We start from the raw sequence: 14,463 nt of genomic DNA, 5'->3' as shown, positions 1-14,463 counted from the left end.
GTGCCAGTCGCTGGTGTCAAGTTGCAGTGATGGAGACAGCCTGTCTTGGCTCCTCAGGCAGGCAGGCACAGGCCACAGGGTCGCAGGTGGTCACATGCTATGCGACGTCCGCGACCAGAGACCACAGAGTGCAGAGACCACAGAGTGGAGGAGGAGCACCGCTGATGCTGATCGTCACTCAGCGGTTCCTCTGTTTTGGAAGTTATTACAACTACTTAGAAGCCGGAACGGCCGGGACCCGGGTGACAATGGAGGAGGTGTCCCCTTCAGGGCTGGCTCCCGGTGGCAACTGACTCCATTGTCTCCGGGAGTTCCGCCCCTGCTGGGAGCAGCAGAATAACCTAGCACTGCCCTGGACATATATGTATATATTGGGCTCTATAGCAGCACATCCCTAACAGTGAATGTTTTCCAGATCTCCTAGTTGATGCACAGGTTATTTATTACTAGCTGATACATGTTAAAAGATCCACAGGTGGTGCTAATTATTTCATTTGTGATACTGAGTATAACATGCAGCACTTGTAAAATTCTATTGTATTACTATTTCTATTGTGGTCATGGTGTGGGCTGGGGAGGGGGGTTTCCAGGTAGACAGAAACCCACCCTGCGTTTGCCTATGAGATAATGTCCATGATAAAGTGATCACTACCCATTGTGGTGAATGCAATAACTGATGCTTTGCATTGATCACAAGCCGACTGATGTCAGAGCTGGACGGGATCTTGTATTCACAGTTATGCTGGGTACACACTGCAAAGATACATCTGCAGAATGAGTGATCTGCAGATAGATCTGTAGATGATGGTCGTTCATATACACTGAACAACCATCATCTTCCAGGCAGCATGTTCTGCCCCCCATCCCCATGGCTGCATGTGTACAGATCGGCTGATCACCCCCGTACAAACTTGCCGATGGTCAGAAATATCTGCAGATATGTCGGTCCATCGGCTGTGCTGCACAGCCGACGCAATATGTCTGTGAATGACGCCGTTCACAGACTTATCGCTGGTACGCACTGGCCAACGGGCACCAGATATATTGGGCAATCAATATCTGTCAGTGTGTACCCAGCTTTACATTGCCACCCGTTACTAAAATCTCATAATCTCTCTCCAGGAGAGACTGCCAGAGAGAGGCAGAGAGAAAGTGTTACATCAGGAGCAAGATCTCAACAAAGTAGACAGTCCATATAAATGCCTGTAGAGGGAAAACAATCTTCTAGTTACATTTAGTCAATTTTGTTTACATATACATTGTTATGCAGCCTTTGGCATTCGGTATGAATAGCCGGCTTCCGCACGACCGGCGGTTCGATTCCCGGCTGCGGCAGCAAGACAAAACAGCAGAGCCCAGCAGCGGAAGCCCGACAGCGCTAGAAATCCCGATCGTCCCTAAGGTAAGTACTTACTAACCTAACCAACCCCCCTAACCCTAACCCTCCTTAGGGGTGCCTAACCCTAACCTCCCCCCTCTAAGTGTCTAACCCTAACCCCCCCTTCCCCGCTGCCTACACCTAAGTCCCCCGCGGTGGTGCCTAACCCTAACCCTCCCGGGGGGGTGCCTAACCCTAATTCCTCCCCGGGTGCCCTAAACCTAACCCTCCCCCCCCCCCCCGCGGCTGTCCGCTCGCGGCCCCCGACATCCCTTCTGCTCCACGGGAGGTTTCTGTCCTCCCTGAGCTCGCCTTAGGACACCTGCGTTACGGTTTGACAGGTGTACCGCCCCAGTCAAACACCCCAGTCATTTATCCCTAGGCGGGATAGAGGATTCGGGAAGCCAGCGGTCGGGATTGCGGCCACCGGTTTCCTAAACGTGTCCCAGTCTTTGTGCTGCACAACATTACATGGGATTTTAGTTCAATGGATTGAGGAGTTAGTTTCCTTAAATTTCTCTAATAGGACCACTAGACATTAAAAATTATTATTTTATCCTGCCCTGGCAAAAAAAACTCTTCCGTTTCCTCTCCTGGTTGTGAAAAGCTGCAATTGGAAACCCTGCTGAGATAACACAGCAGGGAGCTCACTTTCGGCTCGGCAGCTCAGCGTGCTAGCCAGGTAAAACTGCTGACTCTTCTTCCATACTTTAAAACCGCTCTCTGACAATGATTTACACATTATCACTGCCCTGGTCTGTACAGGCTCCATCACCTCTTCATTACTATGTCAAGTCTTCACTTCCTTTCCTGAATGTAATATCATACAGTCCAATGTCTGTTAATACAGATACCAGAGAGTAAAGCTGGGTACACATTGGTAGATATATCGGCCGTTCCACTGAATAGCCGATATATCTATAGTTCATCTTCGGGTGAGCACACCTGATATGTCTGTGGACGACGTCTTTCACAAACATATTGGATCGGCCCTGCAGCACAGCAGGTGTCTGATATATCTGAAAGGACTGCTGGTGTGTACGGGAGACCCGCAGATCACCTGTACACATGTTGCAGGGAATAGGGATGGCCATCGACCATCGATGTTTTGAAAACATCAATGGTTTACAGCCAATATCAGATAGTTTTGCCATTGATGGCATAGAACCAATGGTTCTCCACTATCGATGACAGAGACCCCCAGTTTTGTTTTGTTTTTACTTATTGCCAGGACACTTAGCCTATCTTTCCCCCCACGACGCAACCGTGAACCCCCGTCCCTCAGTTCTAATTGGTCGTCAGCCCAGTATGTCATAGAGCAGGGATGACCATTGGTGATTGAAACCATTGATGGTTTCCATTTAAATGGTTTTATACCATCGATGATTACCCACCATGTCCATCCCTAGCAGGGACCCACCGATGAGTGACAGTTCAACTGGATGTGTAATTTTAAATGCTGTTTATGCACTTACCAATCGTCAGATAGGTCGGCCAAACGGAATCGGTATATTTGCGGCCGGCGGTTCAAAGCCCGGCAGTGCCAGCCCGACGTGGAAGGAAATCCCGATCGCCCGAAAGGTAATTATTTCCTAACCTAATCTACCGCCTAACCCTCCTTTAGGGTGCCTAACCCTAATCTCCCCCCCCCGTGCCTAACCCTAACCCCCTCTTTCCCTAGCCTAAACCTAACCTCCGGGGGGGTGCCTAACCCTAAGTCCCCCCCCTGAACCCTAAACCTAACCCTCCCCCCCCTGCGGCTGTCTACGATCGGGATGCCGGCATAGGTTAATTAACCCTCGCCGGGATTCTGTAGTGGAGATGCCGGCGGTCGGCATAGCGACCGCCGGCATCATAAACACATACCCGGCCAAACGCCCGACCCGTCGACCTAGCGTGTACCCAGTATTAGTAGCATCTTCCTCCTGCAGCTTACGACAATATATATATATATATATATATTATATAGCACACATGTAGCACAAGCCTCTGGCAGCATACATTGCTGCCTACATGTCTGGAGATATGAGCACTGCAATTCAGGTTGGATGATCCTTCTCCCGATCTTCAGTTTGCCAGGTTTGACCAGATCAGAATGTCAGTTTCTGGGGTAACACATAAGAATTTTTTTTTCCAAGAAAACCTGCACCCATCCAAAAGAGAATATATTTTATTTTTGTTTTTATTTTCTTAAATGATGCTTAGTGGTCTTGTAGATACATTTCTTATTTTGCCATAATTTTTTATGTGTATTTGCGAATGTTGCTAGTACAAAGTAAGCTAAATTAACGCAATATTCCATACATAATTCTAACATCACTGGTATCTCATTCACCATCTATGCAAAATCACTGACATAATTGTGGTTTAAACGGTGAGTGGGTTCTTTACATTCCTATAACTGTGCATAGCGTAGTTGTGAGAAACCGATTTGACCTACTGTGAGAACCACATTTCTGAAAACTGAAAAAAAAAATGTCTAAACCTAAAAGGAAGATCTGTTTCTACAGTGTACAAAAATTAGGTTATACATAACAATTTAGTCATAGGTGATTTCCATGCCTCAGTCCTCAGATTTGTTTTTACATGTCTTTCCATTATACATGTGGAGATTTTCATAACTAACACTGGAAGTAATTTGGTTTTCATTTAATTTTAAAGGAATAGATGAAGAGCGGGATGCATCAAACAGCACATTTTGGATGCAATGCATCCTGCATGCATTGCACGAGCTGCTGGGGACCCTGGGAGGGATCCTATTGGATCATTCTTGGGGAAGTCTCCAGAGGAGAAACCCATAAGCTTCTATTAGGCAACGCCATCTGGTGATGAGAGGCACATTGCCAGGGAAACCTCTTTTCCACTTCCACTGTAATACTGGCACAGTAACTTCTGGAGCGAGTTTATCCCTCATTGTGTACACAGGCTGAAAAAAAAAAGACTATAGCCAAGGCCTATTTTTCAATTAGGCATCTGCCTAGGGTCCCGAGGCGATGCTAAGTCCGCCTAGCACTAAAATTAATGATGATGCTAAAAGAGGCATTAATATTATTCTTAACTGATACATTTTATTTTACCAAAAAATGCTCAGAAATTAATAAAGTTTGAATTTTTTTTAATAAAAAAATATATTTCAATATTTGTAAAATCCCATGTATGGGGTTTATAACAGGTACAGGAAAGCCGGCAGCTGCAGTTTGGAACACCGCTGCAGTGTCGGAATGGAGCATGAAGGGCCCACCAGGAAATGCAGTGGTATGGGTCTAAGCTTTAAGGAGAGTGGCCAGCCACCACAGAGGGACTTGGCCAACCAGAGAGGACAGGGGTGTATGAGGACCCCCCACTTTGATTGGCAGGAGGGCTAATCTTGGTGTCGTTTCCATAGAAACAAACCAAACACCCAAGTTCATCTATGATCCTGCTACACCAAGTTACTGACCCTCAGGTGAGATGTTGGCCACCGGGGATTTCCTCTGCACACCTGTGTCGAGCCTCCAGATAAGAGCAGGCCAGGGTGTTTGTTTAAATTTTTAAAGGGTGCAATTGCTAAAACAAGCAGCAGGATCAGTAGCACTGCTGCTACTTGCCAGTCAGGGGTGGAGAGGGTTAACATAAATACCCTGCTACGATCCATGACTGAGCAGCAATTATTACTCTGCCTGGCATGAGGAATATTTCAGTATGCCTGAAAGATGCGATAATTGCTGATCAAATCTAATGCTGGACATTCACTGTGAGATCAAATGTCTGTCAGACCAAAAGACATTTTATCTGACACGCTAAAACCCATCAGATATTGTGGTCATATACTATGAAATATTTCACAGTGTGGCTACGATACCTATGTTCCTCACCTAGAGAGCAAACATTTCCACATCCCTACCCTTTGAAAGAAAGGGAAATGTTGTGCATACACTGCCAGATGCAGTCGACCAATTATCCGATCTATGGACATCTTGGACAATTCTGCATGTCCGACAGTACTTATATATCCTATAATTACTGATCAGTTGAGGCGATACAACAATGTTCAATTATCGGTTTGATCAGATTATTGTTGGTTGATCGAGCTGATAATTGGATAGTGTATGCCCAGCATGGGATATACTCCCCATCAGACCGAGAGGCCAATTATCTGACTGTGTACCTGATTCAGAGATGGACGCAGGAGTGACCAGTGCTGCGTCTTGTGCCGCAGCGGATCTGAAAAGTTATGTTAATGCAGCACTTCCCGCTTCTCAGCTTCGCTGACTGCATAGGCAGATGCAGCATCGCATCACCATTGCAACCATTGGAGGCCAGTGAAGATGTGTCCAATGACGCAGTCAATGGCTTCTGCTCACCCAAGAAACTAAGGCGACGTGCCTCCTTTTCTGAAAGGTGCCCCCTTCCTACCACCAAACTGCCGCAACCTGTCCCACTGCTACCGGAGCTGCAGCAGCACATGCGTAATTCCGGAAACATCCGTGAATGGACTGCGTCCAGGGCTGAATCAGCTGCTCCTGAGTATGTAAGTCAGATAATTGGTCTGTCTGTCTGTCTGATGGTGAGTTTTACCTCGCAGTGTGTGGCCAGCATAAGAAATAAACTGGTAATCCCAGGAGAAAGTGATATCTCTAAAATGTGACATGTAGGTTTAATATACCATGGTCATGAAACAGTTAAGTTTTTATCAAAATGGGGAAAAAGCTACTGTAAAATATTCTGTTCAGCAGGTCCAACAGTTTATCTTAAGGCCCCCATACATTAGCAATCGATTGTGGCAATCCAGCAATTTGCAATTGATTGTGTATAAAAATCAGCAATGTATGGGCTTCACAGGTCGCAGATTGCAACCAAAAAGTGATTGGAATTGTTAAATCTGATTGTCCAACATGTTGGATTTCACAGATCGATTGGGGCTGTAGATTGCTAGTGTATGGCCATGATCAGCAGATTTGCAGACCGTTACCAGTAAATTGATGGGCCTTTCAAGATTGTCCGATCTGTGTTTTCTGCAATCGATCTGCAAATCACTGAAAAAGATCTGTAATGTATGGGCGCAGATTGCTCGATTGGGAAATCCTAAGATCGGGCAATAAATCTTCAAATTGTTCAATTGTGGTTTTCAGATTGCTGATGTATGGGGGCCTTTATTGTATATCAACTTCAAAAAGGGGGTGTGTGTCTCTTAAGGCCCCCATATATCAGCAATCTGAAAACCACTATTGAACAATTTGAAGATTTATTGCCCGATTTTAGGATTTTCCAATCGTGCAATCTGCACCCATACACTACAGATCTGTTTCAGTGATTTGCAGATCGATTGCAGCAAACACAGATCTGGCAATCTTGAAAGGCCCATCATTTTGCTAGAAACGGTCTGCAAATCTGCTGATCATGGCCATACACTAGCAATCTACAGCCCCAATCGATCTGTGAAATCCAACATGTTGGACAATCAGATTTAACAATTCCAATCACTTTTTGGTTGCAATCTGCGATCTGTGAAGCCAATACATTGCAGATTTTTATACACAATCAATTGCAAATTGCACGATTGCTGCAATCCATCATTGCAATTGATTGTGTATAAAAATCAGCAATGTATGGGCTTCACAGGTCGCAGATTGCAACCAAAAAGTGATTGGAATTGTTAAATCTGATTGTCCAACATGTTGGATTTCACAGATTGATTGGGGCTGTAGATTGCTAGTGTATGGACATGATCAGCAGATTTGCAGACCGTTTCTAGCAAAATGATGGAGCCTTTCAAGATTGCCAGATCTGTGTTTGCTGCAATCGATCTGCAAATCACTGAAAAAGATCTGTAGTGTATGGGCGCAAATTGCTCGATTGGGAAATCCTAAGGTCGGGCAATAAATCTTCAAATTGTTCAATTGTGGTTTTCAGATTGCTGATGTATGGGGGCCTTAAGGGAGCCTTTACATTTTTATTTAATTGTATAAAGGTGTGTGTGTCTTACATATATATTTAATTTTATCTTTATAAAACCAAAAATCCCTGATATGTTTACTATACTTTTAAAATTGGTGAGCAACCAGTGTGACAAAATGCTGTTACCATCTTCTCCAAATATGTGAGATCCTATTTCGTTTAAGAAATGAACAATACTCACATAAGCTGTCAGTTGCATTTAAGGTAAAACAGTTAATGGCTGTGCATTCTGTACAAAGCTTAGTAAACCAGGTGTAGAAGTTCCCAGTATCAGGCCTTTGTGCCCCTTCAGCCTGTCTACAGTCTGTGTGGGGGGATGGGTCAGATAACTTCAGGACCCTAAAGCAAACTCCTCCTTTGCTGAGTCTGGATCTAACTGGTCTGCACTGCAGGAACAATAACATGCCCATTTCCATAGATCCTGATGGAGAGGATAGAGTACGGTCTCTTTAATGGACTATGGAAGCCATGCTGCTTGCACTGTTAGGAGCTCATTGATTCCTCAGAGACCTGCCACCTTATAAGGAGCAGCACTTATATTATATTGCATGAAGTCCTATTGCAGTGACTGAGGGAAGGTATAAGAATGTTTGCTGTAGAGTGTATGCATGATACTGAGCATTGCACCCTGTGCTGCGGGAGAGATGTGCAGCCTGACACAGACAGTGTTCATGAGGAGCAGCTACCAGAGGCAAGTGATGAGCTACCTCCAGCTAAAGACAGCCATGCTCTGCCTTCCCCTGGGCACAAGTGCACTTACAGTCCTGACAGGAGACCTGTGGATCATCTATATGCCCCCTTCTCTAATAAGTCCTATTGCTGGTCTATAGACTGTAGCCAGCTGCCCTGCTGTGTGCTTGGTATGTTTGCTAATAGGTTTACAACTTGCTGATCCACTGTGTGCATTCTTTCATTGTTCATAGAAAGTATTGTTGGTGACCGTTTGGAGTTATTTGTTAATGTTACAATCCATTTGTTTATATTTTGTGGTACTGCAATTCCATAAAAGGGTAGGAAAGTGTATCTGACTGAAGTAAGAGGGAACATAAATTTTAGTTACAACAGTGTTGCTAAATGATATTTATTATAAAGCACTATGTGGAAAATATCCAAATGCCAAAAAAAAGTATTATTGCAATTGTTGCCAAATAAAAGTGGTAAATGACTGTAACTTAATAGAATTGTGTTCCTATTACACCCTAATTTAGCCAGCATGTAAAGGTTTGGTTTTCTTTTCTAAAAATTGAATTTAATAAACTGATTTGCTGTATCCAGCAGAGAAATGTTTGTGAATGGATTACTTTGTGTATGTAGGAAAGCTTACTAATCCCATCATAACTTTGTGGTTACACGTAAACTAAGAAGCATGTAAGTGTCCTTCTGTATAATAACCACATTTTCCTAGAATGTGTGGGAAATGCCACTTTTAGGGTCCTATGTATCAAAGCTTGATGTGAAATAAAATTTTGAGAGAAGTATTAACCAATCAGCTCCTGTCATTTTTCAAACACAGCCAATAAAATGTAAGTAATACCCCTTTTCACACTGAAAATGAACATCCCAGGTAATTCACTTTTACCTGTTAAATTGCTAAACAACCCGGGTTTTATCCCTGTGTGAAAGGGTCATCCCGGGTCTCCGACCCTGGTTTAGGGGAATTGAGCCCCAGGTTGACCCTTTTACACACTGAGAAAACCTGGGTTGTTTACCAGTTAATAGTGCATTACCCAGGATTTTTATTTTCCTGTGTGAAAGGGGTATCAGACAGAAAATGTCAAAAAGCCTTGCACGCATAATGCCGGGTAAAAGCTGGGTTTTTTGCCATTTTCTGTCTGAAAGTGGTATTAGAAGCTGACTGGTTGGTGAGTTATATCTCACAATTTTGACTCTCATCAAGCTTTGATACATAGGTCCCTTAAACTGGATATAGCAACTGCACAATTTATATGGTTCTAGCTATGAAAAAGATAATATATACTATCACAAAGGTTCCCAAACTCTGCCATTACAGTCCGCATTTTAAGGATGTCCATGCTTGAGCAGAGGTTACTTAATTAGTGCCTCAGTCAATTTGATTTAACCATCTGGACTTTAATGATGGAGTTTGGGAACCTCTGCAGTATCAGAATGTTGTCAGTAGATTTATCAAGGCATATTAAGGGGCATATGTATCAAAGCTTGATGTGAGATATATATCACCAACCAATCATCTTCAAACTTACATTTTGCACGCTGTGTTTAAGAAATGATAGTTTGGAGCTGATAGGTTGGTGATATATATTTCACAATTTTATCTCACATCAAGCTTTGATACATATACCCCTAAATCAAAAACCCAGACTGCATTGAAAAATAACTTTTTATTTTGAAAGAAATGCACATTTAAAGATTCCATGTTTAATTAAATATTCAAAACCAAATGAGTAACTCCTGTCACACTCGTGTTTTAGTTGCCCTGAAATGTTGGTGTTCCTGCAACCTCGCTTGTTTGCCTAATGATAGTACCAACCCTGTTAGAACCGCATGCGCAGCGTCTGCTTCCCCTGGGGAAGTCTTTTTCTTCTTTGAAATACTTCTCCTAAATGCCGGAGATATAGCTCGTGGGGACAGCGTTTACCACAACCGCTGTCCTTGCGAGTTACCGGTAGTACATAGCTGGGATATTTTTATTAAAAATTAAAATATCCCCGGCGAGTTGGAACGTCAATAATCGTGGCAGTACCGCGATTATTAATGTATAGACCCCTAAGAGTGCATGTTTTCCATATATTCTTCATGTAGCTCAGGTGTTTGTATTATTGACTGACACATTTTAATATTTGATTCTGTGAGTGTTTCCCGACGACTAGGTTTGAGAGAAACTGGTGTACTGTGATGCAGTGTCTGTGAGTGGGAGTAGAGAGGTACTGTATACTGGAGGGAGTTGAAGTCATGTAATTGCTTTCAGAATGAAGAGAGAGATTCAGGATTTGTTGTAGTAGTAATCTACCGAAAGAGTTCAATATTGCCAGTATGTGTTTAGGGAGAGAAAAGAAAGGTAATGACAGGCATTCTTTTCAGCTATTCTGGCTTCATATTCCATATAATAAAAATACCAATGTCCTTCTAAGCGCACAGTGTGGCTCTTCACTTATTCAAAGTTTCAAATTATCTTAAATTAATTGCCCAACCAAAATAACAAGCTGTTCACAAGCATCAGGAAAACAAGGCTGCTATGGACACACAGGGATCTAGCATGCTCCCACAGCAATAATTGGCTAGTGCTTTAAGACGCGTATCCACTAGACCGGTTATTCCCAACCTTGGTCCTCAAGGCACACTAACAGTCCTGGTTTTCGTGATGTCCATGTTTCAGCACAGGTGGTTAAATAAAAATAACTGAGGTACTAATTGAGGCACCTATGCTCAAGTATGGCTATCCTTAAAACATGGACTGTTAGTGTGCCTTGAGAACCGTGGTTGGGAACCCTTGCACTAGACGATAAATTGGAAGATTTGAAAAATAACTATATCGTCCGCAACATCGTCCAGTGGGTATGCAGTCAACGAAAAGCGATGCGCGCTTCTGCTGGTCGTTAACATCTTTCATTGCCCATACTTGCAGGGCAACCTGATGATATTGTCAGGTCCTGCAAGTACTGGGATGAGGGAGGGTGACGTCACTGAACGATATTGTGAATGAAATCGTTCAGTGTGGGTGCTCAATGTTGTTAATGACATTGAGCCCGACACTGCAGAGTATACTATTGGATACCCGCCTTTCCACAGATGAGTGATTTGTCTAGAGCTCTGACTGGTCAGTGATCTGAACATGTTACATATGTTTCAGTATGACCGTTCCAAATATCCCTGCCATTAGCTTAATGAAAATCAATCATTCTAGTAGTGACTCGGCGGGCGGGGGTATCGCTTACATGGCAGGTGTGGGTTCTGTATACTTGTGGGAGTTTTTTTTTTTAAATATGTTAGAGCAGGTATCTTTTGGATAATTATAAATGTGACGATGCAGTAAGGTAGCAATGAAATGCCCCACAACTAACGTCTATTTAATTTGCTTGCTAAAATTAAGTCCCTGCTCAAACCTCTATACTAAGTGTCTGTTTTTGTTTTTATTTTTTTTTCCAGGAGAAAGTCATAATAATAAAAATGAAAAGAAGGAGAAAAAAATGGTTACGAAAAAACCTTTGGGGACTGTGGAATACATAGTAAGTCATGTTCTGCTCCATCCAATATATAGGACTCCAATTTATTATTTATTTATTACTAGTTATTTATATACCGCATACATAGTATTTGGCCATTGACATCACTCAGCGGAGTTTACAATCTATGGGCCTGATTCAGCGACTTTGCACCCATCAATCCTTCGTCCATCTTTGTATCAGGCCCACAGTCAGATAATTGGGGGTCTATTTGCCAGGGCCGGCTCCAGGGGTAGCCATGCCCTGTGCCGCCTCTGTAGTTGTCGCGACCGCAAAATGGGGGCATAGCCTAATTACCATAGGCCAAGCCCCCTAAATGATGCCATTTGGGGGCGTGCCTGCAAGGCACACCTCCCGTGTAACGTCAGGCTGGGGGCGAGCCCAGCACTTCATCACTAGCTGGGCTTCCCCCAGCCCTCTCTCGGCGCTAAATGGATTCCGCATGAATGTGCAGCATCCATTCAGCTACTCCGGGGTCCAGCATTGCCGCACAGTGCTGTCCTGCTGAAATCGGGATGTTGGGAGGGGTGCGCTATCTATGGAGAGGCGCCACTGTCCGACCGCACTGCTTGGAATCAAACTCTCTCTCCTCTGTGCTGTAAAACAGTTCTGCTAACCACTATGCCAACTGCACTGCCCAATAAAAAGGAAGTAAATGACCATTCTGTATATATCATACATACAATATTTGCAAAGTATTATATTTTGCCACTTCCATGCTTATTGTGAAGTCATGTCTTATACAAATGCTGCATTCTTTGGGCATCAGGGCATTATCCTATCTCTGCTATCATGCACCAAGCTGCTGCTTCAGAGTTCATTTCACTAGGTCCAGTATTGCCTAAATACTGATTACATATGACACCCAAATTCATCTACTCTCTGGATCTCTCACCATATGTTTTCTTGTGTTAATAAAGTTATTTTTGCTATTACATGTCCTTTTGCCATCTCAAACTCAGTCTTTCAAAATCTGAGCTATTACATTTTCCACCAGTCAGCAAAATCTACTTATCTGACATCTCTATCTATAACACAATAATAATTCCTAACCCTCAAGTGTAGGTGTTGTCCTTAACCCACTGGTTGCCAAAATGTTATGAATCACGGCGCCCTAGAATATCAGCATTGTTATCACGGAACCCCTAAGCCGAAAGTTTGTTATTGAGACATTCAGAAAAAAATGTAGTGTGAAGTAACTTGTGTACCTGTCATCCTTAGGCTCAGTTATGTGGCGGTGGACAGGTGGTGCTTCTGCTTGTCCACATATTTACATTACATTGACCATAAAAAAAATTGATTTGGTGCTGGACCACCAACCTGAGGCACCCCTGCAAGTGTCCCGAGGCACCCCAGGGTGCCACAGCGCACAGTTTGGGAACCACTGCCGTAACCCATAACTGCAAAAGGCTTATTTCTTGCACTCCTAATCTGCAGCAATTTCTTTCTGGACTAATTTATTTTTTTTTAAAGATAAATGATCTGCATCAATGCCACTCCCTACATTGTTTGCCTGCACTTTAAAATGTCTTCCAATGAATCTATCCATTACTACACCTCAACACGGTTCACACAAAGCTTACATTTATTCCCTTTCTTTAAGCTGGGTACACACTGGAGTGATGTCGGGCCAATTTGCTGTTTCATAATAACATTGCTCAGTGTGCACGCATTATTGTGTGCTCCCGCTGGTCGCTAGCGATGGTGTGCTGCACATCAAACCTAGCGATAACGTTAGCGATATGGTTCACATCGCCTATTGTGTACGGCCAACCGGTCGACCAGGCAAAATGTTGCTCCGATTTGGCCTCTGAAGACGTCAGCTCTTGCCACTCCCAGCCAGTGACCTTAAAGATGTATGTTCTAGTGTTTACAGGAGCAACGATAAATTGTATATATGTACAAACGATAAGATATATATATTATTCAGTCGTTGACAAGATTGCACAGTGTGTACACTCAATATAGCTTGTTCTGGGCTTAAAGGAAATCGTTGGGAAAGTCTGAACGAATGCTGGTCGCTACAGTGTGTACCCAGCTTTACTGTTGCTGATCCTTAATCCAACCTTGCTGTGTGAATGTATAATTTATCTCTAATATAATATTTTTTCTGTTACAATCGGACTGGACCAATATGCAGTGGCGTCACCATGGGCGATGAAGGCCATTACAGTTGCTGCAGCGTTGCCCGGTGACACCAAAATAGCAGAGTTGCTCTATTTTGGTGTCACCCACTCGGAAGTTGTGACCCACGTGATCCCAACAGCCGGCTTCCCGACTGCTTTATCCCGGCGTGGGTTAAATGATAGGCGTCTATATCTAGACGCCTGTCATTTTCCCGACGCCGGGAGACGGCGGACAGCCGCAGGGGGGAGGGTTAGGTTTAGGGCACCCGGGGGGGCTTTGGGTTAGGCACCCCCCGGGAGGGTTAGGGTTAGCCTAGGGGAAAGGGGGGGTTAGGGTTAGGCACCCCTGGGGGGGTCATAGGGTTAGGCAAACCCCCGGGGGATTTAGGTTTAGGCAGCGGGGAAGGGGGGGGTTAGGAACTTACAGGGGGGATTAGGGTTAGGCACTTGGGGGGAAGGTTAGGGTTAGGCACCCCTAAGGAGGGTTAGGGGGGGTTGGGTTATTTATTACTTAAGGACGATAGGGATTTCCAGCGCTGTCGGGCTGCCGCTGCCAGGATCTGTTCATCTGTCGGGCTGCCGCTGCCGGGAATCGAACCATGCGGCCGGCGGTATTTCATACCGATTCCGTGACCCACACCCCCTCCTAGTGATGCCGCTGCCAATGCAGTGTGTGACATTTAACCTCATGTATCCTCCTTTTATTGTCTATTTGACAATACCCCGTCTTGTTTTATACTCTGTTCCCAGTTGTAAAGCACTGTGGAGTTTCCTGGTAGTGTATATATAACTGATAATATACAAGTCAAACACATCATTT

At 44.0% G+C, this 14,463-nt stretch overlaps 1 protein-coding gene across 3 annotated transcripts in view; it reads left to right on the top strand.

Annotated features, from left to right (window-relative positions):
• Nucleotides 1-7,631: 7,631 nt before the first annotated feature.
• NCOA7 (nuclear receptor coactivator 7) overlaps nucleotides 7,632-14,463 on the top strand; it is a 70,830-nt gene continuing 63,998 nt past the window's right edge. For 2 of the 3 annotated variants that reach the window (XM_088443104.1, XM_088443103.1), the window contains exons 1-2: nucleotides 7,632-8,175; nucleotides 11,441-11,520. In XM_088443104.1, coding sequence (XP_088299230.1) covers nucleotides 7,902-8,175; nucleotides 11,441-11,520 — 354 coding nt within the window. In that variant the 5' untranslated portion in view covers nucleotides 7,632-7,901. The remainder of the gene's footprint in view (nucleotides 8,176-11,440; nucleotides 11,521-14,463) is intronic. The other variant, XM_088443105.1, reaches the window with a different exon arrangement.

The sequence above is a fragment of the Taudactylus pleione genome, unplaced genomic scaffold, assembly GCF_031769625.1.
Source record: "Taudactylus pleione unplaced genomic scaffold, aTauple2 ptg000326l, whole genome shotgun sequence".
Classification (NCBI taxonomy): domain Eukaryota; kingdom Metazoa; phylum Chordata; class Amphibia; order Anura; family Myobatrachidae; genus Taudactylus; species Taudactylus pleione.
This window is presented reverse-complemented; position numbering and strand designations above follow the sequence as displayed.